Source organism: Heteronotia binoei, chromosome 2 (genome assembly GCF_032191835.1).
Source record: "Heteronotia binoei isolate CCM8104 ecotype False Entrance Well chromosome 2, APGP_CSIRO_Hbin_v1, whole genome shotgun sequence".
In the NCBI taxonomy this organism is placed as follows: Eukaryota; Metazoa; Chordata; class Lepidosauria; order Squamata; family Gekkonidae; genus Heteronotia; species Heteronotia binoei.
Window position 1 is genome coordinate 193711466 of NC_083224.1, and position 20338 is coordinate 193731803.

The 20338-nt window shown below is 56.9% G+C and overlaps 1 protein-coding gene across 1 annotated transcript in view; it reads right to left on the bottom strand.

Moving 5' to 3' along the window:
- BTBD2 (BTB domain containing 2) overlaps nucleotides 1-15802 on the bottom strand; it is a 48802-nt gene extending 33000 nt beyond the window's left edge. Inside the window, exons 1-3 of the mRNA XM_060232773.1 lie at nucleotides 15619-15802; nucleotides 4417-4536; nucleotides 1613-1769 (exon numbers count right to left, since the gene is read on the bottom strand). Of these exons, the coding sequence (XP_060088756.1) occupies nucleotides 1613-1769; nucleotides 4417-4499 (240 nt within the window). The 5' untranslated portion in view covers nucleotides 4500-4536; nucleotides 15619-15802. The remainder of the gene's footprint in view (nucleotides 1-1612; nucleotides 1770-4416; nucleotides 4537-15618) is intronic.
- Nucleotides 15803-20338: the final 4536 nt, after the last annotated feature.

Consider the following 20338-nt stretch of genomic DNA (forward strand, 5'->3'; position numbering starts at 1 on the left):
CCCCAAGTTCTTCACTGATCTCATGAGCTTCATGTTGTCCCCTCCCATCGCTGCAGAAGGAGAGTTCTACTGAAAGAAATCGCACAGGAATATGAATGAGCAACTCCTTCCACGTTACATCCGGCCCACCGCTAAAGACCTGCCTCTCGGGCGTGTTCTCTGCGCCCCTGCCTTTTGTCAAGCACTGCAAGGCTCCTACATTCAACACGCCGTCTCTTATAAGAAAGATTTATTGACTGAAGAACATGACAAGCAAGATGGCTCTTGCTAAAACGACTTTTGACGGGCAAAGCCCCTCAGGGGTGTCAAACATGCAGCTTGGGGATGAATCTAGGCCCTCAGAGGGCTCCAATCAGGCCCCCAAGCAACTGGCTGTCGTCCGCTTCCTTCTCCCTCTCTCTTGCTTCCTTCTGCATCACAGCTTGCTTTGGAAGGCTTGCTGAGTCGCACAGGAGCTACAGAGCAAAGCCTCTATTTTCTCCATTGGCTGAGGCTCCTCCCTTCGGGAGGAATAGCTTGCTTTGCCAGGCTCGCTCAATCACACAGCAGAGAGCTACTGCACCAAGCCTCTCTTCCTTCTGTTGGCTGAGGCTGCTTCTCCTCCTGGTCCCCTGGCGAAGGAATGAAAGGGCCAGAGCTTCCTTTGCCCACTTCCCTGGATCCCATGGGAGAAATACAAAGAAAGCACCTTTAATTCCAATGAGTGCTAATGCTTAAAGTATCTGATGGGGGAGGAGCCTCAGCCAAAAGAAGGAAGAGAGGCTTGGCTCAGTAGCTCTGCTGTGCAATTGAGAGAGCTTGGCAAAGCAACCTCTCCCTCCGCCTCCACCCCACCCTCCTCTCCAAGGCCTAATGGAGAAAACAGATAAGAACATAAGAGAAGCTATTTTGGATCAGGCCAGTTTCCCATCCAGTCCAACACTCTGTATCACACAGTGGCCAAAAAACCCAGGTGCCATCAGCAGGTCCAACTGTGCAGCCAGAACACTAAAAGTCCTCACACTGTTGCCCCCCGCCAAGCACCAAGACTACAGAGCATCACTGCCCCAGACATAAGAACATAAGAGAAGCCATGTTGAATCAGGCCAATGGCCCATCCAGTCCAACACTCTGTGTCACACAGTGGCCAACCCCCCCCCCCCCCCGAGCCATCAAGAGGTCAAACAGTGGGGCTAGAAGCCCTTCCACTATGCCCCCTCTCCCAAGCACCAGAATCCAAAGCATCACTGCCCCAGTCTGTGAAAGTGAGTCAGCCTGGCAAAGCAAGCTGTGATGCAGAAGGAAGCAGATGACAGCCAGTTGTTCAGAGGCCTGACAGGAGCCCTCTAGGGGCCTGATTCAGCCCCTGGGCTGCATGTTTGACACCCCTGCTCTACTTCTTCCACTGCGCAGCACTCTGCCTGTTGCCCATCCCAATGTCCTCCCACCTTCGAGCCCCAGGAATAACCACGTCAGCGTCATGTCAAGGAAAGTCAAGAGTATTGCTAAGAGGACAGCTCGTCCTAGAACCAGTCATAGAGCATCCTGCAGAGAGGGGAAGAGGAAAGGGGAAGGCTACCTGCCCCCCCGCCCCCACCGACACTTCTGAACAGGAGAACGACCGCAAACATACCTGGGTCAAAAGCATGAAGGCGTTGTCCGCTCGCAGGTTTTTCTTTAGGAATTCCACACAGTGAGCCTCGAGGGCAGGGACAGCGTACTTTTTCGCGGTGTAAAGAGTTGTCATCACAGTCTCTGGCCCGATCTGAACCTCATCCGAATAAAGAAACCTGCAGATGAAGAAGAGGAAGATTTTGGATTTATATCCCGCCCTATACGCTGAATCCCAGAGTCTCAGAGTGGCCTACAATCTCCTTTCCCTTCCTCCCCCACAACAGACACCCTGTGAGGCGGGTGGGGCTGAGAGAGCTCTCCCAGAAGCTGCCTTTTCAAGGACAGAGTCTCAGAGCAGCCTTCAATCTCCTTTCCCTTCCTTCCCCACAACAGACACCCTGTGAGGTGGGTGGGACTGAGAGCGCTCTCCCAGAAGCTGCCCTTTCAAGGACAGAGGCTCAGAGCAGCCTACAATCTCCTTTCCTTTCCTCCCTCATAACATACACCCTGTGAGGCGGGTAGGGCTGAGAGAGCTCTCCCAGAAGCTGTCCTTTCAAGAAGAGAGGCTTAAAGCAGCCTACAATCTCCTTTCCTTTCCTCCCCCTCAACAGACACCCTGTGAGGCGGGTGGGCCTGAGAGAGCTCTTCCAGAAGCTGTCCTTTCAAGGACAGAGTCTCACAGAGGCCTACAATCCCCTTTCCCTTCTTCCCCCACAACAGACACCCTGTGAGGCGGGTGGGGCTGAGAGAGCTATCCCAGAAGCTGCCCTTTCAAGGACAGAGTCTCACAGAGGCCTACAATCCCCTTTCCCTTCCTCCCCCACAACAGACACCCTGTGAGGCAGGTGGGGCTGAGAGAGCTCTCCCAGAAGCTCCCCTTTCAAGGACAGAGTCACAGAGCAGCCTACAATCTCCTTTCCCTTCCTCCCCCACAACAGACACCCTGTGAGGCGGGTGGGGCTGAGAGAGCTCTTCCAGAAGCTGTCCTTTCAAGGACAGACTCTCACAGAGGCCTACAATCCCCTTTCCCTTCTTCCCCCACAACAGACACCCTGTGAGGCGGGTGGGGCTGAGAGAGCTATCCCAGAAGCTGCCCTTTCAAGGACAGAGTCTCCGAGCGGCCTACAATTCCCTTTCCCTTCCTCACCCACAACAGACACCCTATGAGGTGGGTGGGGCTGGAGCGGGCTCTCACAGCAGCTGCCCTTTCAAGGACAGAGTCTCAGAGTGGCCTACAACCTCCTTTCCCTTCCTCCTCCACAACAGACACCCTGTGAGGCAGGTGAGGCTGAGAGAGCCTTCCTCCTTTGGCACCAGAACTCTCCATCCACCATTTACAGGTACAGATTTCATTCCAGTCTTCCAGAGTTGTCCAAGGCCTCAAAAACACTCGTGCTTTCCATACCGCTCTTCTCCGGGAAACAAAACTTCCAACGTCCCCACCTTTCCTCTATGCCAGGGGTGTCGATTACAATGTTCCCTCCAAGCTGCAGAGTCCTGCGAGCAAAAATTCTACTTTGTGAGCTGTTGGCATTAAAGCTGTGAGTTACCGGCACTAAAAGTTGTGAGCTACTACATAAATCAGTGCGCTCTGGGGTCATCCTTCCTGAGCTAAGACAAAAGTCTGTGAGCTGTAGGCTAAAAATCTGTGAGCTGGCTCATGCTAACTCAGCTTAGAGGGTAGATCCAAGAGGGCAGCCGTGTTGGTCTGAAGCAGTTGAACAAGGCAGGAGTCCAGTCGCACCTTAAAGACCAACCAAGAACGTAAGCTTTCATGTGCTCTCTAAGCACACTTCATCAGACGAGGGGATCTTCCTCTGATGAAGTGGCTTAGAGAGTGCACGAAAGCTTACATTCTCAATAAAAAAATTGGCTGGTCTTAAAGGAGCAACTTGACTCCTGCTTTGTTCATCAGCTTAGCAGGAACACTGGTGTTATTTGTGTTGGATCTGACATTAATGAGACCTTGTCAAGCCAGGCCATGTCTGGCCGGGCCATGTGTGTACCTATTTAAGATTAGGTAGCAGAAATATAAACTTTATAAAGGACACAGACAAACACAATTATTATTATTTTTTTTAAAAAAAACATGCTTAAAACATTAGCACTTGTTGGTCTTAAAGGTGCTTTCTTTGTATCTCTCCCATGGGATCCGGAGAACTGGGCAAAGGAAGCTCCGGCTCTTTCCCTCCCTCCCCAGGGGACCAGGAGAAAGGGTGCCTCAGCCAAAAGAAGAGAGGCTTGGCTCAGTAGCTCTGCTGTGCGATTAAGAGCGCCTTGCAAAGCAAACTCTGCCTCCTCTCCTGCCTCCCTAAGGGAGGAGCATCAGCCAATAGAGAAAATAGAGGTTTTGCTTTGTAGCTCCTGTGCAATAAGAGAGTCTGGCAAAGCAAGCTATACCTTCCCCGCGTCTTCCCCGAGGAGGCTCAGCCAATTGAGAAAACAGAGGTTTTTTTCTGTAGCTCCTGTGCGATTGAGCAAGCCTGGCAAAGCGAGCTGTGATGCAGAAGGAAGCTAGAGAGAGGGAGAAGGAAGCAGACGACAGCCAGTTGCTCAGGGGCCCGATAGGAGCCCCCCGGGGGGCCTGATTCGGCCCCTGGCCTGAAAGTTTGACACCCCTGCTCTATGCCACGCATTCACAGATGCAAAGCTCAGTTCGCGTCTCACTCCAGGCTCCTCCTGAAGGTAACTTCACAGTGATGCTGATCAGTACAAAAGACAGGAGGGCGAGAGAAAAAGAGGAAAGCGCACTGGATTGGAAAACTAGTCCAGGGATCACACAGAGCTAGAAAGACACCAGCTCTATGAAAGAGGGAGGCTTACTTCAGCAACGCTAAGAAGGCAGCTGGTTCCACGTCCGGCAGCTCTATCTCCGTAGACGTCGTCGCCATGCCGCCATTAAACATGGCATCGAAGACGGCACTGCCCACGGCCAGCACAAACCTGATATTTGGAAACAAAACTGCAATGAGCGTTCGCTTCATCTCACTTGAAGACCAGCTCCATTTCTGCTTTTGCCGCTCGCTCCCCTCCCGATACAAGGATTTGCAATCGCTGTATTTCAAAGGGCAACGGAATGACAGATGTTGTCATAACTGTTCAACCTCCGCTGAACCGGCTCAACCCCTTGGCCAAGAGAAACCGCAGCATCAGATGATAATTCTCACGTACACCGCAGACGTATCAACATGTTTCCCAAGACGTTAATCATTTAAATGGGAATAATTTTGACCACCACATACAACATAGCGCCCACAAATGTCATGGCTCCTGGCAAGTGTTTTGTGTCATGCCAGTTTGGTGTAGTGGTTAAGTGTGTGGACTCTTATCTGGGAGAACCGGGTTTGATTCCCCACTCCTCCACTTGCACCTGCTAGCATGGCCTTGGGTCAGCCATAACTCTCGCAGAGGTTGTCCTTGAAAGGGCAGCTTCCGTCAGACCTCTCTCAGGTCCACGTCCTTCACAGGCAATGCTCCCTCTAAGCCGTGGGATCTTGTGAGCAAAGATTCTACTTTGTGAGCTACTGGCATTACAGCTGTGAGCCACGGCATAAATGAGTTTGTTCTGGGGCCATTTTTCCTGAGCTAAGACAAAAAATGCATGAGCCAACGGCTAAAAAACTGTGAGCTAGCTCACACTAACTGAGCTTAAAAGGAACACTGCTCACAGGGTGTCTGTTGTGGAAGGAGATAAAGGAGATTGTAAACCGCTCTGAGACTCTGATTCAGAGAGAAGGGCGGGGTATAAATCTGCAGTCTCCTTCTTTTCTAGAAAGTGGGCAGCTTTTGCTTTGGCATTGGAGATTGGATTGCTTGGGCAATCTTTTAAAAACACTGCTTTGGCAGCAGCTGTGTTACTGAAGGTTAAGTTGCAGAAGCCATTTTGTGGCTGACCTCGCCTTCTGCGGTAGCCATCTTGCGGCAGCACCCACCGTGGGGTGTCGGAATTGCAAACGTGCCTGCCAGCTCAAAAGGGCTGGGGATCCCTGCAGTAGTTTGGGAATTCATGTGCGCTTGCTGTCTTTCCGGTGGCCTAAGCGGGTTTTGATATTTCACTCAGCAAAACTATTTCCTGATTGTTGTGCCGGATTCCAGCCTCCCGTTTTCACTTCTGAATCTGTCTCAGAGCTCTGTTCTCTGGCTTTAAGGATCTCTCGGTATGCAAGTTATTCCCCTTTGTGCTGGGTGTTATAATCTGTAAGTGGCAACTCCTTTGTAACAGAAGGGTGGAGCTTGGCTTCCAGGGTGAATTTGGACCTAACTCACACAAAGATGCATCGTTTCTTCCTCTCCTGAGTTTCTTACACGGACCCAACAGTATACAAAGCTGTTTAAAAACGTATTGAAAATCAGTCTTCTGGAAATGTCAAGTTGTTAAAACCTATGCTCCTAACTGTCTTAAAACCAAACGCAACGGGCTTCCATCTGACACAGCATTAAAGCATGATTTGTTTGTTTAATATAAGGACAAAAGAAGGGCGTTCCTTCAGGCATTCTAAACAAGACAAAATAGTAGTATTGTCTTTATTACTGTGCAGATTGTGACTGTTGAAGAGTCTGTCGACCAAACAGGGGCATCGACTTTCTGTGTTATGGAGAAGCAATGCTGCTGGTCCAGTAACTCCCAACGCTGTCCACTGGAAAGTTCTGGACACTTATTGCACCACCCCTGAGCACAGTTACACGACAGTAAGGGGTTCTCCCTCCAACTTGCAGCCTAATTGATAGAGGTTTACAAGATTATGCATGGGATGGAGAAAGTAAAGAAAGAAGTCCTTTTCTCCCTTTCTCACAATACAAGATCTCATGGGCATTCGATGAAATTGCTGAGCAGTCGGGTTAAAACGGATAAAAGGAAGTACCATACTTCTTCCCCCAAAGGGTGATTGACATGTGGAATTCACTGCCACAGGAGGTGGCGGCGGCTACAAGCACAGCCAGCTTTAAGAGGGGATTGGATAAAAATATGGAGCAGAGGTCCATCAGTGGCTATTAGCCACAGTGTGTGTGTGTGTGTGTGTATATATATCTATATCTATATCTATCTATCTATCTATCTATCTATCTATCTATCTATCTATCTATCTATCTATCTATCTATCTATCTATCTATCTATCTATCTATCTATCTATCTATATGGGGGGGTGCGGTTTATACACACACAAACATATATTGGCCACTGTGTGTTGAACTGGATGGGCCATTGGCCTGATCCAACATAGCTTCTCTTATGTTCTATTTCTTCAAGCAAGCGGTCTTGCAAGACCTTTACTTTCACCACTGCTCCTCTACACTCAGTCTATAGGCAGCTCCAGTGATACGGATGGAGATTCTGAATTCAGCAAACTCTTGAACTGCAAAGTGAAACAGGTTAATTTGCTGCAGTAACCGATCGGGTTGGTTTCGGGCCACACAGAGTTAGCCTACTGGACAATCTCCATCCTGTCCTTTTATTTTATTTATTTCCTTTATAGTCCACCAGGGATTTTTTTTTAGCAGGAACTCCTTTGCATATTAGGCCACACCCCCTGATGTAGCCAATCCTCCTGGAGCTTCCAGTAGGCCCTGCACGAAGAGCCCTGTAAGGGATTCTAGCAGGACCTCCTTTGCATATTAGGCCACACCCCCTGATGTAGCCAATCCTCCTGGAGCTTCCAGTAGGCCCTGTACGAAGAGCCCTGTAAGGAATTCTAGCAGGACCGCCTTTGCCTATTAGGCCACACCCCCCTGATGTAGCCAATCCTCCTGGAGCTTCCAGTAGGCCCTGCACGAAGAGCCCTGTAAGTTCTTGAAGGATTGGCTAGAAGCCCTCCCACTGTTGCCCCTCCAAGCACCAAGAATACAGAGCATCACTTGCCCCAGACACAGAGTTCCAGCAATACGATGTGGCTAAGAGCCACTGATGGACCTCTGCTCCAGATGTTGAACCAATCCCCGCTTGAAGCTATCTATGCTTGTAGCTGCCACCACCTCCTGTGGCAGTGAATTCCACATGTTAATCACCCTTTGGGTGAAGAAGGACTTCCTTATATCCATTCTAACCTGACTGCTCAGTAATTTAATGGAGTACCCACGAGGTTTCTTATTCTGAGAAAGGGAGAAAAGAACTTCTTTCTCTACCTTTCTCTATCCCATGCAGAATCTTGAAAACCTCTATCAATATCAACTTCATCAGAACCCACCCCCAAATAAAAAACTCCTTTTGCCCCAGCGTTCCCCACCCCCATTAGGCATCCCTCATCTCCCCAACACACATAGCCCCAATCTTCCCTACCCCCATGACCTCCATCATCATCACCCCCACATCCACACCCCACCCCAATAACAAGCCCCCTTTCCCCCGGCATTCCCCCCCAGCAGGTATCCCTCATCCAACCCAACCACACACAGTCCCCCTTTTTCCCAGCCATGCCCCCAACATCCCCATCCTCCATCCCAATAAGAAGCCCCTTGTCCCCCTCAAGGCCTTCCCACCCTGCAGCCCCTCTCTTCCCCATCATCCTCCCCCCCAATAAGAAACCCCTTGTCCCCCTCAAGGCCTTCCCCACCTCCCCAGCCCCTCTCTTTCCCATCAGCCTCCCCCCAGGAAGAAGCCCCCTGTCCCCCTCAAGGCCTTCCCCACCCCCAGCCCCTCTCTTCCCCATCATCCTCCCCCCCCAATAAGAAACCCCTTGTCCCCCTCAAGGCCTTCCCACCGTGCAGCCCCTCTCTTCCCCATCATCCTCCCCCCCAATAAGAAGCCCCTTGTCCCCCTCAAGGCCTTCCCCACCCTCCAGCCCCTCTCTTCCCCATTATCCTCCCCCCAGTAAGAAGGCCCTTGTCCCCTCAAGGCCTTCCCACCCCGCAGCCCCTCTCTTCCCCATCATCCTCCCCCCCCAATAAGAAACCCCTTGTCCCCCTCAAGGCCTTCCCACCGTGCAGCCCCTCTCTTCCCCATCATCCTCCCCCCCAATAAGAAGCCCCTTGTCCCCCTCAAGGCCTTCCCCACCCTCCAGCCCCTCTCTTCCCCATCATCTTCCCCCCCAATAAGAAGCCCCTTGTCCCCCTCAAGGCCTTCCCCACCTCCCCAGCCCCTCTCTTCCCCATCCTCCCCATCCTCATCAACCCCCAATAAGAAGCCTCTTTTGCCCCAGCCTTCCTCACCCCCCAGCCCCTCTCTTCCTCATCCTCCCCCCAATAAGAAGCCCCTTTTGCCCCAGCCTTCATCAGCCCCTTTCTTCCCCTTCATCCTCACCCCCAATAAGAAGCCCCTTGTCCCCCTCAAGGCCTTCCCACCCCCAGCCCCTGTCTTCCCCTTCATCCTCCCCCCAGCAAGAAGCCCCCTGTCCCCCTCAAGGCCTTCCCCACCCCCTCTCTTCCCCTTCATCCTCCCCCCAGGAAGAAGCCCCCTGTCCCCCTCAAGGCCTTACCACCCTGCAGCCCCTCTCTTCCCCTTAATCCTGCCCCCAGTAAGAAGCCCCCTGTCCCCCTCAAGGCCTTCCCACCCTGCAGCCCCTGTCTTCCCCATCATCCTCCCCCCAGTAAGAAGCCCCCCTCAAGGCCTTCCCCACGCCTCGGCCCCTCTCTTCCCCTTCATCCTCCCCCCAGTAAGAAGCCCCCTGTCCCCCTCAAGGCCTTCCCAACCTGCAGCCCCTCTCTTCCCCATCATCCTCCCCCCAGTAAGAAGCCCCCTGTCCCCCTCAAGGCCTTCCCAACCTGCAGCCCCTCTCTTCCCCTTCATCCTCCCCCCAGTAAGAAGCCCCCTGTCCCCCTCAAGGCCTTCCCAACCTGCAGCCCCTCTCTTTCCCATCAGCCTCCCCCCAGGAAGCAGCCCCCTGTCCCCCTCAAGGCCTTCCCCACGCCCAGCCCCTCTCTTCCCCTTCATCCTCCCCCCAGCAAGAAGCCCCCTGTCCCCCTCAAGGCCTTCCCACCCTGCAGCCCCTGTCTTCCCCATCATCCTCCCCCCAGTAAGAAGCCCCTTGTCCCCCTCAAGGCCGTCCTCACCCCCAGCCCCTCTCTTTCCCATCAGCCTCCCCCCAGCAAGAAGCCCCCTGTCCCCCTCAAGGCCTTCCCCACCCCCAGCCCCTCTCTTCCCCTTCATCCTCCCCCCAGCAAGAAGCCCCCTGTCCCCCTCAAGGCCTTCCCCACCCCCAGCCCCTCTCTTCCCCTTCATCCTCCCCCCAGCAAGAAGCCCCCTGTCCCCCTCAAGGCCTTCCCCACCCCCAGCCCCTCTCTTCCCCTTCATCCTCCCCCCAGCAAGAAGCCCCCTGTCCCCCTCAAGGCCTTCCTCACCCCCAGCCCCTCTCTTCCCCTTCATCCTCCCCCCAGCAAGAAGCCCCCTGTCCCCCTCAAGGCCTTCCCCACGCCCAGCCCCTCTCTTCCCCTTCATCCTCCCCCCAGCAAGAAGCCCCCTGTCCCCCTCAAGGCCTTCCCACCCGCAGTCCCTTTCTTCCCCATCATCCTCCCCCCAGCAAGAAGCCCCCTGTCCCCCTCAAGGCCTTCCCACCCGCACCCCCTTTCTTCCCCTTCATCCTCCCCCCAGCAAGAAGCCCCCTGTCCCCCTCAAGGCCTTCCCACCCGCACCCCCTTTCTTCCCCTTCATCCTCCCCCCAGCAAGAAGCCCCCTGTCCCCCTCAAGGCCTTCCCACCCTGCAGCCCCTGTCTTCCCCTTCATCCTCCCTCCAGCAAGAAGCCCCCTGTCCCCCTCAAGGCCTTCCCACCCGCAGTCCCTTTCTTCCCCATCATCCTCCCCCCAGCAAGAAGCCCCCTGTCCCCCTCAAGGCCTTCCCACCCGCAGTCCCTTTCTTCCCCTTCATCCTCCCCCCAGCAAGAAGCCCCCTGTCCCCCTCAAGGCCTTCCCCACGCCCAGCCCCTCTCTTCCCCTTCATCCTCCCCCCAGCAAGAAGCCCCCTGTCCCCCTCAAGGCCTTCCCCAGCCCCAGCCCCTCTCTTCCCCATCATCTTCCCCCCCATAAGAAGCCCCCTGTCCCCCTCAAGGCCTTCCTCACCCCCAGCCCCTCTCTTCCCCATCCTCCTCCCCCCAGCAAGAAGCCCCCTGTCCCCCTCAAGGCCTTCCTTACCCCCAGCCCCTCTCTTCCCCTTCATCCTCCCCCCATAAGAAGCCCCCTGTCCTCCTCAAGGCCTTCCCACCCTGCAGCCCCTGTCTTCCCCTTCATCCTCCCCCCAATAAGAAGCCCCCTGTCCCCCTCAAGGCCTTCCCCACGCCCAGCCCCTCTCTTCCCCTTCAGCCTCCCCCCAGCAAGAAGCCCCCTGTCCCCCTCAAGGCCTTCCCACCCTGCAGCTCCTGTCTTCCCCTTCATCCTCCCCCCAGCAAGAAGCCCCCTGTCCCCCTCAAGGCCTTCCCACCCTGCAGCCCCTGTCTTCCCCTTCATCCTCCCCGCAGCAAGAAGCCCCCTGTCCCCCTCAAGGCCTTCCCACCCGCAGTCCCTTTCTTTCCCATCATCCTCCCCCCAGCAAGAAGCCCCCTGTCCCCCTCAAGGCCTTCCCACCCGCAGTCCCTTTCTTCCCCATCATCTTCCCCCCCAGCAAGAAGCCCCCTGTCCCCCTCAAGGCCTTCCCACCCGCAGTCCCTTTCTTCCCCATCATCCTCCCCCCAGCAAGAAGCCCCCTGTCCCCCTCAAGGCCTTCCCACCCGCAGTCCCTTTCTTCCCCTTCATCCTCCCCCCAGCAAGAAGCCCCCTGTCCCCCTCAAGGCCTTCCCCACGCCCAGCCCCTCTCTTCCCCTTCATCCTCCCCCAAGCAAGAAGCCCCCTGTCCCCCTCAAGGCCTTCCCCAGCCCCTCTCTTCCCCATCATCTTCCCCCCCATAAGAAGCCCCCTGTCCCCCTCAAGGCCTTCCTCACCCCCAGCCCCTCTCTTCCCCATCCTCCTCCCCCCAGCAAGAAGCCCCCTGTCCCCCTCAAGGCCTTCCTTACCCCCAGCCCCTCTCTTCCCCTTCATCCTCCCCCCATAAGAAGCCCCCTGTCCTCCTCAAGGCCTTCCCACCCTGCAGCCCCTGTCTTCCCCTTCATCCTCCCCCCAATAAGAAGCCCCCTGTCCCCCTCAAGGCCTTCCCCACGCCCAGCCCCTCTCTTCCCCTTCAGCCTCCCCCCAGCAAGAAGCCCCCTGTCCCCCTCAAGGCCTTCCCACCCTGCAGCTCCTGTCTTCCCCTTCATCCTCCCCCCAGCAAGAAGCCCCCTGTTCCCCTCAAGGCCTTCCCACCCTGCAGCCCCTGTCTTCCCCTTCATCCTCCCCCCAGCAAGAAGCCCCCTGTCCCCCTCAAGGCCTTCCCACCCGCAGTCCCTTTCTTCCCCATCATCCTCCCCCCAGCAAGAAGCCCCCTGTCCCCCTCAAGGCCTTCCCACCCGCAGTCCCTTTCTTCCCCATCATCCTCCCCCCAGCAAGAAGCCCCCTGTCCCCCTCAAGGCCTTCCCACCCGCAGTCCCTTTCTTCCCCATCATCCTCCCCCCAGCAAGAAGCCCCCTGTCCCCCTCAAGGCCTTCCCACCCGCAGTCCCTTTCTTCCCCTTCATCCTCCCCCCAGCAAGAAGCCCCCTGTCCCCCTCAAGGCCTTCCCCACGCCCAGCCCCTCTCTTCCCCTTCATCCTCCCCCCAGCAAGAAGCCCCCTGTCCCCCTCAAGGCCTTCCCACCCCGCAGCCCCTGTTTTCCCCTTCATCCTCCCCCCAGCAAGAAGCCCCCTGTCCCCCTCAAGGCCTTCCCACCCGCAGTCCCTTTCTTCCCCTTCATCCTCCCCCCAGCAAGAAGCCCCCTGTCCCCCTCAAGGCCTTCCCCACGCCCAGCCCCTCTCTTCCCCTTCATCCTCCCCCCAGCAAGAAGCCCCCTGTCCCCCTCAAGGCCTTCCCCACGCCCAGCCCCTCTCTTCCCCTTCATCCTCCCCCCAGCAAGAAGCCCCCTGTCCCCCTCAAGGCCTTCCCCAGCCCCTCTCTTCCCCATCATCTTCCCCCCCATAAGAAGCCCCCTGTCCCCCTCACGGCCTTCCTCACCCCCAGCCCCTCTCTTCCCCATCCTCCTCCCCCCAGCAAGATGCCCCCTGTCCCCCTCAAGGCCTTCCTTACCCCCAGCCCCTCTCTTCCCCTTCATCCTCCCCCCATAAGAAGCCCCCTGTCCTCCTCAAGGCCTTCCCACCCTGCAGCCCCTGTCTTCCCCTTCATCCTCCCCCCAATAAGAAGCCCCCTGTCCCCCTCAAGGCCTTCCCCACGCCCAGCCCCTCTCTTCCCCTTCAGCCTCCCCCCAGCAAGAAGCCCCCTGTCCCCCTCAAGGCCTTCCCACCCTGCAGCTCCTGTCTTCCCCTTCATCCTCCCCCCAGCAAGAAGCCCCCTGTCCCCCTCAAGGCCTTCCCACCCGCAGTCCCTTTCTTCCCCATCATCCTCCCCCCAGCAAGAAGCCCCCTGTCCCCCTCAAGGCCTTCCCACCCGCAGTCCCTTTCTTCCCCATCATCCTCCCCCCAGCAAGAAGCCCCCTGTCCCCCTCAAGGCCTTCCCACCTGCAGTCCCTTTCTTCCCCTTCATCTTCCCCCCAGCAAGAAGCCCCCTGTCCCCCTCAAGGCCTTCCCCACGCCCAGCCCCTCTCTTCCCCTTCATCCTCCCCCCAGCAAGAAGCCCCCTGTCCCCCTCAAGGCCTTCCCACCCCGCAGCCCCTGTTTTCCCCTTCATCCTCCCCCCAGCAAGAAGCCCCCTGTCCCCCTCAAGGCCTTCCCACCCCGCAGCCCCTGTTTTCCCCCTTCATCCTCCCCCCAGCAAGAAGCCCCCTGTCCCCCTCAAGGCCTTCCCCCCTCAGCCCCTCTCTTCCCCATCATCCTCCCCCCAGCAAGAAGCCGCCTGTCCCCCTCAAGGCCTTCCCCCCTCAGCCCCTCTCTTCCCCATCATCCTCCCCCCAGCAAGAAGCCCCCTGTCCCCCTCAAGGCCTTCCCACCCTGCAGCCCCTCTCTTCCCCATCATCCTCCCCCCAGCAAGAAGCCCCCTGTCCCCCTCAAGGCCTTCCCCCCTCAGCCCCTCTCTTCCCCATCAGCCTCCCCCCAGCAAGAAGCCCCCTGTCCCCCTCAAGGCCTTCCCCCCTCAGCCCCTCTCTTCCCCATCATCCTCCCCCCAGCAAGAAGCCCCCTGTCCCCCTCAAGGCCTTCCCACCCTGCAGCCCCTCTCTTCCCCATCAGCCTCCCCCCAGCAAGAAGCCCCCTGTCCCCCTCAAGGCCTTCCCCCCTCAGCCCCTCTCTTCCCCATCAGCCTCCCCCAGCAAGAAGCCCCCTGTCCCCCTCAAGGCCTTCCCCCCTCAGCCCCTCTCTTCCCCATCAGCCTCCCCCCAGCAAGAAGCCCCCTGTCCCCCTCAAGGCCTTCCCCCCTCAGCCCCTCTCTTCCCCATCAGCCTCCCCCCAGCAAGAAGCCCCCTGTCCCCCTCAAGGCCTTCCCCCCTCAGCCCCTCTCTTCCCCATCATCCTCCCCCCAGCAAGAAGCCCCCTGTCCCCCTCAAGGCCTTCCCACCCTGCAGCCCCTCTCTTCCCCATCAGCCTCCCCCCAGCAAGAAGCCCCCTGTCCCCCTCAAGGCCTTCCCCCCTCAGCCCCTCTCTTCCCCATCAGCCTCCCCCCAGCAAGAAGCCCCCTGTCCCCCTCAAGGCCTTCCCACCCTGCAGCCCCTCTCTTCCCCATCAGCCTCCCCCCAGCAAGAAGCCCCCTGTCCCCCTCAAGGCCTTCCCCCCTCAGCCCCTCTCTTCCCCATCAGCCTCCCCCCAGCAAGAAGCCCCCTGTCCCCCTCAAGGCCTTCCCCCCTCAGCCCCTCTCTTCCCCATCAGCCTCCCCCCAGCAAGAAGCCCCCTGTCCCCCTCAAGGCCTTCCCCCCTCAGCCCCTCTCTTCCCCATCAGCCTCCCCCCAGCAAGAAGCCCCCTGTCCCCCTCAAGGCCTTCCCCCCTCAGCCCCTCTCTTCCCCATCATCCTCCCCCCAGCAAGAAGCCCCCTGTCCCCCTCAAGGCCTTCCCACCCTGCAGCCCCTCTCTTCCCCATCAGCCTCCCCCCAGCAAGAAGCCCCCTGTCCCCCTCAAGGCCTTCCCCCCTCAGCCCCTCTCTTCCCCATCAGCCTCCCCCCAGCAAGAAGCCCCCTGTCCCCCTCAAGGCCTTCCCCCCTCAGCCCCTCTCTTCCCCATCAGCCTCCCCCCAGCAAGAAGCCCCCTGTCCCCCTCAAGGCCTTCCCCCCTCAGCCCCTCTCTTCCCCATCAGCCTCCCCCCAGCAAGAAGCCCCCTGTCCCCCTCAAGGCCTTCCCACCCTGCAGCCCCTCTCTTCCCCATCAGCCTCCCCCCAGCAAGAAGCCCCCTGTCCCCCTCAAGGCCTTCCCCCCTCAGCCCCTCTCTTCCCCATCAGCCTCCCCCCAGCAAGAAGCCCCCTGTCCCCCTCAAGGCCTTCCCCCCTCAGCCCCTCTCTTCCCCATCAGCCTCCCCCCAGCAAGAAGCCCCCTGTCCCCCTCAAGGCCTTCCCCCCTCAGCCCCTCTCTTCCCCATCAGCCTCCCCCCAGCAAGAAGCCCCCTGTCCCCCTCAAGGCCTTCCCCCCTCAGCCCCTCTCTTCCCCATCAGCCTCCCCCCAGCAAGAAGCCCCCTGTCCCCCTCAAGGCCTTCCCACCCTGCAGCCCCTCTCTTCCCCATCAGCCTCCCCCCAGCAAGAAGCCCCCTGTCCCCCTCAAGGCCTTCCCACCCTGCAGCCCCTCTCTTCCCCATCAGCCTCCCCCCAGCAAGAAGCCCCCTGTCCCCCTCAAGGCCTTCCCCCCTCAGCCCCTCTCTTCCCCATCAGCCTCCCCCCAGCAAGAAGCCCCCTGTCCCCCTCAAGGCCTTCCCCCCTCAGCCCCTCTCTTCCCCATCAGCCTCCCCCCAGCAAGAAGCCCCCTGTCCCCCTCAAGGCCTTCCCCCCTCAGCCCCTCTCTTCCCCATCAGCCTCCCCCCAGCAAGAAGCCCCCTGTCCCCCTCAAGGCCTTCCCCCCTCAGCCCCTCTCTTCCCCATCAGCCTCCCCCCAGCAAGAAGCCCCCTGTCCCCCTCAAGGCCTTCCTCACCGGTGGGCGGGGATGCGCTGAGCTCCGGCGCGGCCTTTGCCGACCAAGAAGTGGACGTCGCTGAGCACCTCGTTGTTGAAGAGGAAGGCGAAGCGCTCGTGCACGGTGGGCTTGGTGGCCTGCCAGTTGTAGACGGGCTCCCGGCCGGGCAGGGGCGACGCGGCGGCCACGACGAGCACGGCGGCCGAGGAGGAGGAGGCGGCGGCTTGGAGGGCCGGGCCCGAGGGGGCCTCCGGGGCTTGCGGGTTGCCGCTGTGGTGGCGGCGGGGGTGGTTGTGCGTGGGGCCGGCGGCGGCGTGGGGGAGGCCGTTGGAGCAGCTGGGCGGCGGCGGCGGCGGAGGAGGCGGCGGGGGCGGGTTGGCGGCCTGAGGCGGCGGCGGCGAGGCGAGGCTGCCCACGGGCCCGGCTCCGGCCGCCATCTTGAGCGCCGCCTCCCGGGGAGGGGCGGGGAGGCGGCGGCGGCAGCAGCAGCAGCCGCGGCCCATCGGGGCGGCAAGAGCCCTGAAGGCGGGCGGGCGGCCTCCTTCCCGGGAGGGGGCAACGAGGCCTCGTCCGGCGAGGGACGAGAATGGCGGCGCTGAGGGGGGAGAGGCGCGGGCAGCCCGGAGGCCGGCGAAGCTTTATTCGGAAGGGAAGAGGCGTCGCTGCCGCCTTTCACACCAACTTAGTTTTCTTTAGCCCGCGGTACCGCTATTCATGCGTTCGGGGTTTTTTTTGCCTACAATTCCCATCAGCCCCTGCCAGCGTGGCCAGTGGCTGGGGCTGATGGGAGTTGGAGGCCAAAAAAAAACAAACACTTGCACAGGTACTGTTGGCCACCCTTGGTTGAGATTACAGTTGTGGCCAACGGTAGCTCTCCAGGTTTTTTTTTTTTTTTGCCTACAATTCCCATCAGCCCCTGCCAGCGTGGCCAATGGCTGGGGCTGATGGGAGTTGGAGGCAAAAAAAACCAAACACTTGCACAGGTACTGTTGACCACCCTTGGTTGAGATTACAGTTGTGGCCAACGGTAGCTCTCCAGGTTTTTTTTTTTTTTGCCTACAATTCCCATCAGCCCCTGCCAGCGTGGCCAGTGGCTGGGGCTGATGGGAGTCGGAGGCAAAAAAAAAACACTTGCACAGGTACTGTTGGCCACCCTTGGTTGAGATTACAGTTGTGGCCAACGGTAGCTCTCCAGGTTTTTTTTTTTGCCTACAATTCCCATCAGCCCCTGCCAGCGTGGCCAGTGGCTGGGGCTGATGGGAGTTGGAGGCAAAAAAAAACCAAACACTTGCACAGGTACTGTTGACCACCCTTGGTTGATATTACAGTTGTGGCCAATGGTAGCTCTCCAGGGTTTTTTTTTTGCCTACAATTCCCATCAGCCCCTGCCAGCGTGGCCAATGGCTGGGGCTGATGGGAGTTGGAGGCAAAAAAAACCAAACACTTGCACAGGTACTGTTGACCACCCTTGGTTGAGATTACAGTTGTGGCCAACGGTAGCTCTCCAGGTTTTTTTTTTTTTTGCCTACAATTCCCATCAGCCCCTGCCAGCGTGGCCAGTGGCTGGGGCTGATGGGAGTCGGAGGCAAAAAAAAAACACTTGCACAGGTACTGTTGGCCACCCTTGGTTGAGATTACAGTTGTGGCCAATGGTAGCTCTCCAGGGTTTTTTTTTTGCCTACAATTCCCATCAGCCCCTGCCAGCGTGGCCAATGGCTGGGGCTGATGGGAGTTGGAGGCAAAAAAAACACACACACACTTGCACAGGTACTGTTGGCCACTCTTGGTTGAGATTACAGTTGTGGCCAACGGTAGCTCTCCAGGTGTTTTTTTTTTTTTTGCCTACAATTCCCATCAGCCCCTGCCAGCGTGGCCAATGGCTGGGGCTGATGGGAGTTGGAGGCCCCCCCCCCCAAAAAGCACCTGGAGAGGTACCGTTGGACCACCCCTGGTTGAGATTACAGTTGTGGCCAACGGTTGCTCTCGTGTGTTTTTTTTTGCCTACAGCTCCCATCAGCCCCAGCCATTGGCCATTCTGGCTGGGGCTGATGGGAGTTGGAGGCAAAAAAAAAAAACCACTTGGAGAGGTACTGTTGGCCACCCTTGGTTTAGACTACAGGGGTGGCCAAGGTAGCTATCCTGAGGTTTTTTGTGCCCACAACTCCCATCATCCCCAGCCAGCGTGGCCAATGGCTGGGGCTGATGGGAATTGTAGGCAAAAAAAATCTGGAGAGCTACCGTTGGCCACCCCTGGTTTAGATTACAGGGGTGGCCATCAGTAACTCTCCTCATGTTTTTTTTGCCTACAACTCCCATCAGCCCCAACCATTGGCCATGCTGGCTGGGGCTGATGGGAAAGGAAAGGAAAGGTCCCCTGCGGAAGCACCAGTCGTTTCCGGCTGGGGTGACGTTGGCTTTCACAACGTTTTCACAGCAGACTTTTTACGGGGTGGTTTGCCATTGCCTTCCCCAGTCCTCTACACTTTCCCCCCAGCAAGCTGGGGACTCATTTGACCGACCTTGGAAGGATGGAAGGCTGAGTCAACCTCGAGCCAGCTACCTGAAAACCCAGCTTCTGCCGGGGATCGAACTCAGGTTGTGAGCAGAGTTTAGGACTGCAGTACTGCAGCTTTAACACTCTGCACCACAGGGCTCGTTTTAAAGGTAAAGGTAGTCCCTTGTGGAAGCACCAGTCATTTCCGACTTTGGGGTGACGTTGCTTTCACAACGTTTTCATGGCAGACTTTTTACGGGTGGTTTGCCATTGCCTTCCCCAGTCATCTGCACTTCCTCCCCAGCAAGCTGGGTACTCATTTGACTGACCTTGGGAGGATGGAAGGCTGAGTCAACCTTTGGCCGGATACCTGAATCCAGCTTCTGCCAGAATCGAACTCAGGTCGTGAGCAGAGAGTTCAGACCACAGTACTGCAGTACTGCTGCTTTACCACTCTGCACTACGGGGCCGCTGATGGGAATTGTAGGCAAAAAACATCTGGAGAGCTACCGTTGACCATCCCTGGTTTAGAACGTAAGCTTTCGTGTGCTCTGTAAGCACACTTCCATCAGACGAGGAATCCGGTACAGTGAGCAGAGCTACGTCTAGCTGGTAGGCAGTGGCCCAGAATGCAAAATGGTACAGATTTCAGATCCAAGAAGGAGGGACGGTGGCTCAGTGGTAGAGCATTTGCTTGGTAAGCAGAAGGTCCCAGGTTCAATCCCCGGCATCTCCAACTAAAAAGGGTCCAGGCAAAAAGGCGTGAAAAACATCCGCTTGAGACCCTGGAGAACCGCTGCCAGTCTGATTAGACAAGAGTGACTTTGAGGGACTGAGGGGGGTCGGATTCAGTAGAAGGCTACTTCATATGTTCATATGCTCAGGGGAGAGATGGTGGCTCAGTGGTAGAGCATCTGCTTGGTGAGCAGAAGGTCTCAGGTTCAATCCCTGGCATCTCCAACTAAAAAGGGTCCAGGCAAATAGGCGTGAAAAACCTCAGCTTGAGACCCTGGAGAGCTGCTGCCAGTCTGAGAAGACAATACTGTCTTTGATGGACCCAGGGTCTGATTCAGTATAAGGCACCTTCATATGTTCTTAGGTTCAAGAACAGAATAGTGAAATTATCTGGTAGGCAGGGGTTTAGAATGCGAAATGGTACAAATATAAGATCCAACGACAAAATAGTAAAATTAACAAATGGAGCAAACCTTTGATCTGAGTAGCACGAGGACGCAAAAGCAACAACACAGTAGTGTGTCAAAATGTGAGAGTGTCTGTTAATGACACTATGGTTATAATGACACTGGGCCAAAAGAAGTTTTCCCATCCAACGAATTTACTTTTTAACATGCAATATAGGTACATAGAGTTTTTCATTAGGAGAAAAATACACTAAAATGCAGTTTCAGAATATGTAAGCTTTCGTGCGCTAGAAGCACACTTCATCAGAATGGAAGCTGCCCTGTGCACGCACGCTAACACCCATGAGCTTTCATTCAGAATAAAGTAGGAGTCAAGTGGCACCTTAAAGATCAACAAAGTGTTATTCGGAATGTACGCTTTCATGTCCTGGAAGCACACTTCATCGTCACACGAAGGCCAGCGGACTTTTAACCAGAATGGGAGCTTTCTTGTGCATGCACACAAAGACCCGCAAACTTTTATTCAGATTAAAGCAGAGTCGAGCACCTTTAAGACCCACACATTTATTCAAAATGGAAGGCTTTGCGTGCTAGAAGCATGCTTCATCAGAACGGGAGCTTTCTTGTGCATGCACACTAAAACCCACGAACTTTTATTCAGAATAAAGTAGGAGTCCAGTAGCACCTTTTAAGACCAACAAAGTTTCACCCTATTTTCCATTCCTATTTTTCATTCTAGACTAGAATGAAAAATAGGGTGAATTTTACTCAACATCTTAGGTAGATCTAACTCTACAGCAGCGATGGGGAACCTCTGTCCCGAGGGCCATATGCGGCCCTCGAGGTTACTTGGTGTGGCACTTGGGGATTGCTGGGCTGAACCGAGCCATATGGCAGCCTCCCTGGGGCCTGGCTGGCCAGCGAGGATCGTGGGGCCCAGCCACGCTGTGCAGCAGCCTCCCCAGGGCCAGGCAGGGGTCACAGGGCCCAGATGTGCTGTGCGGCAGCCTCCCTGGGGCCTGGCTGGCCGGCCAGAATTGCTGCAGGGCCTGGAAAAGTTACCGTCACAGTTCAGTTTGCACTTGATTATCCCAGATGGTGT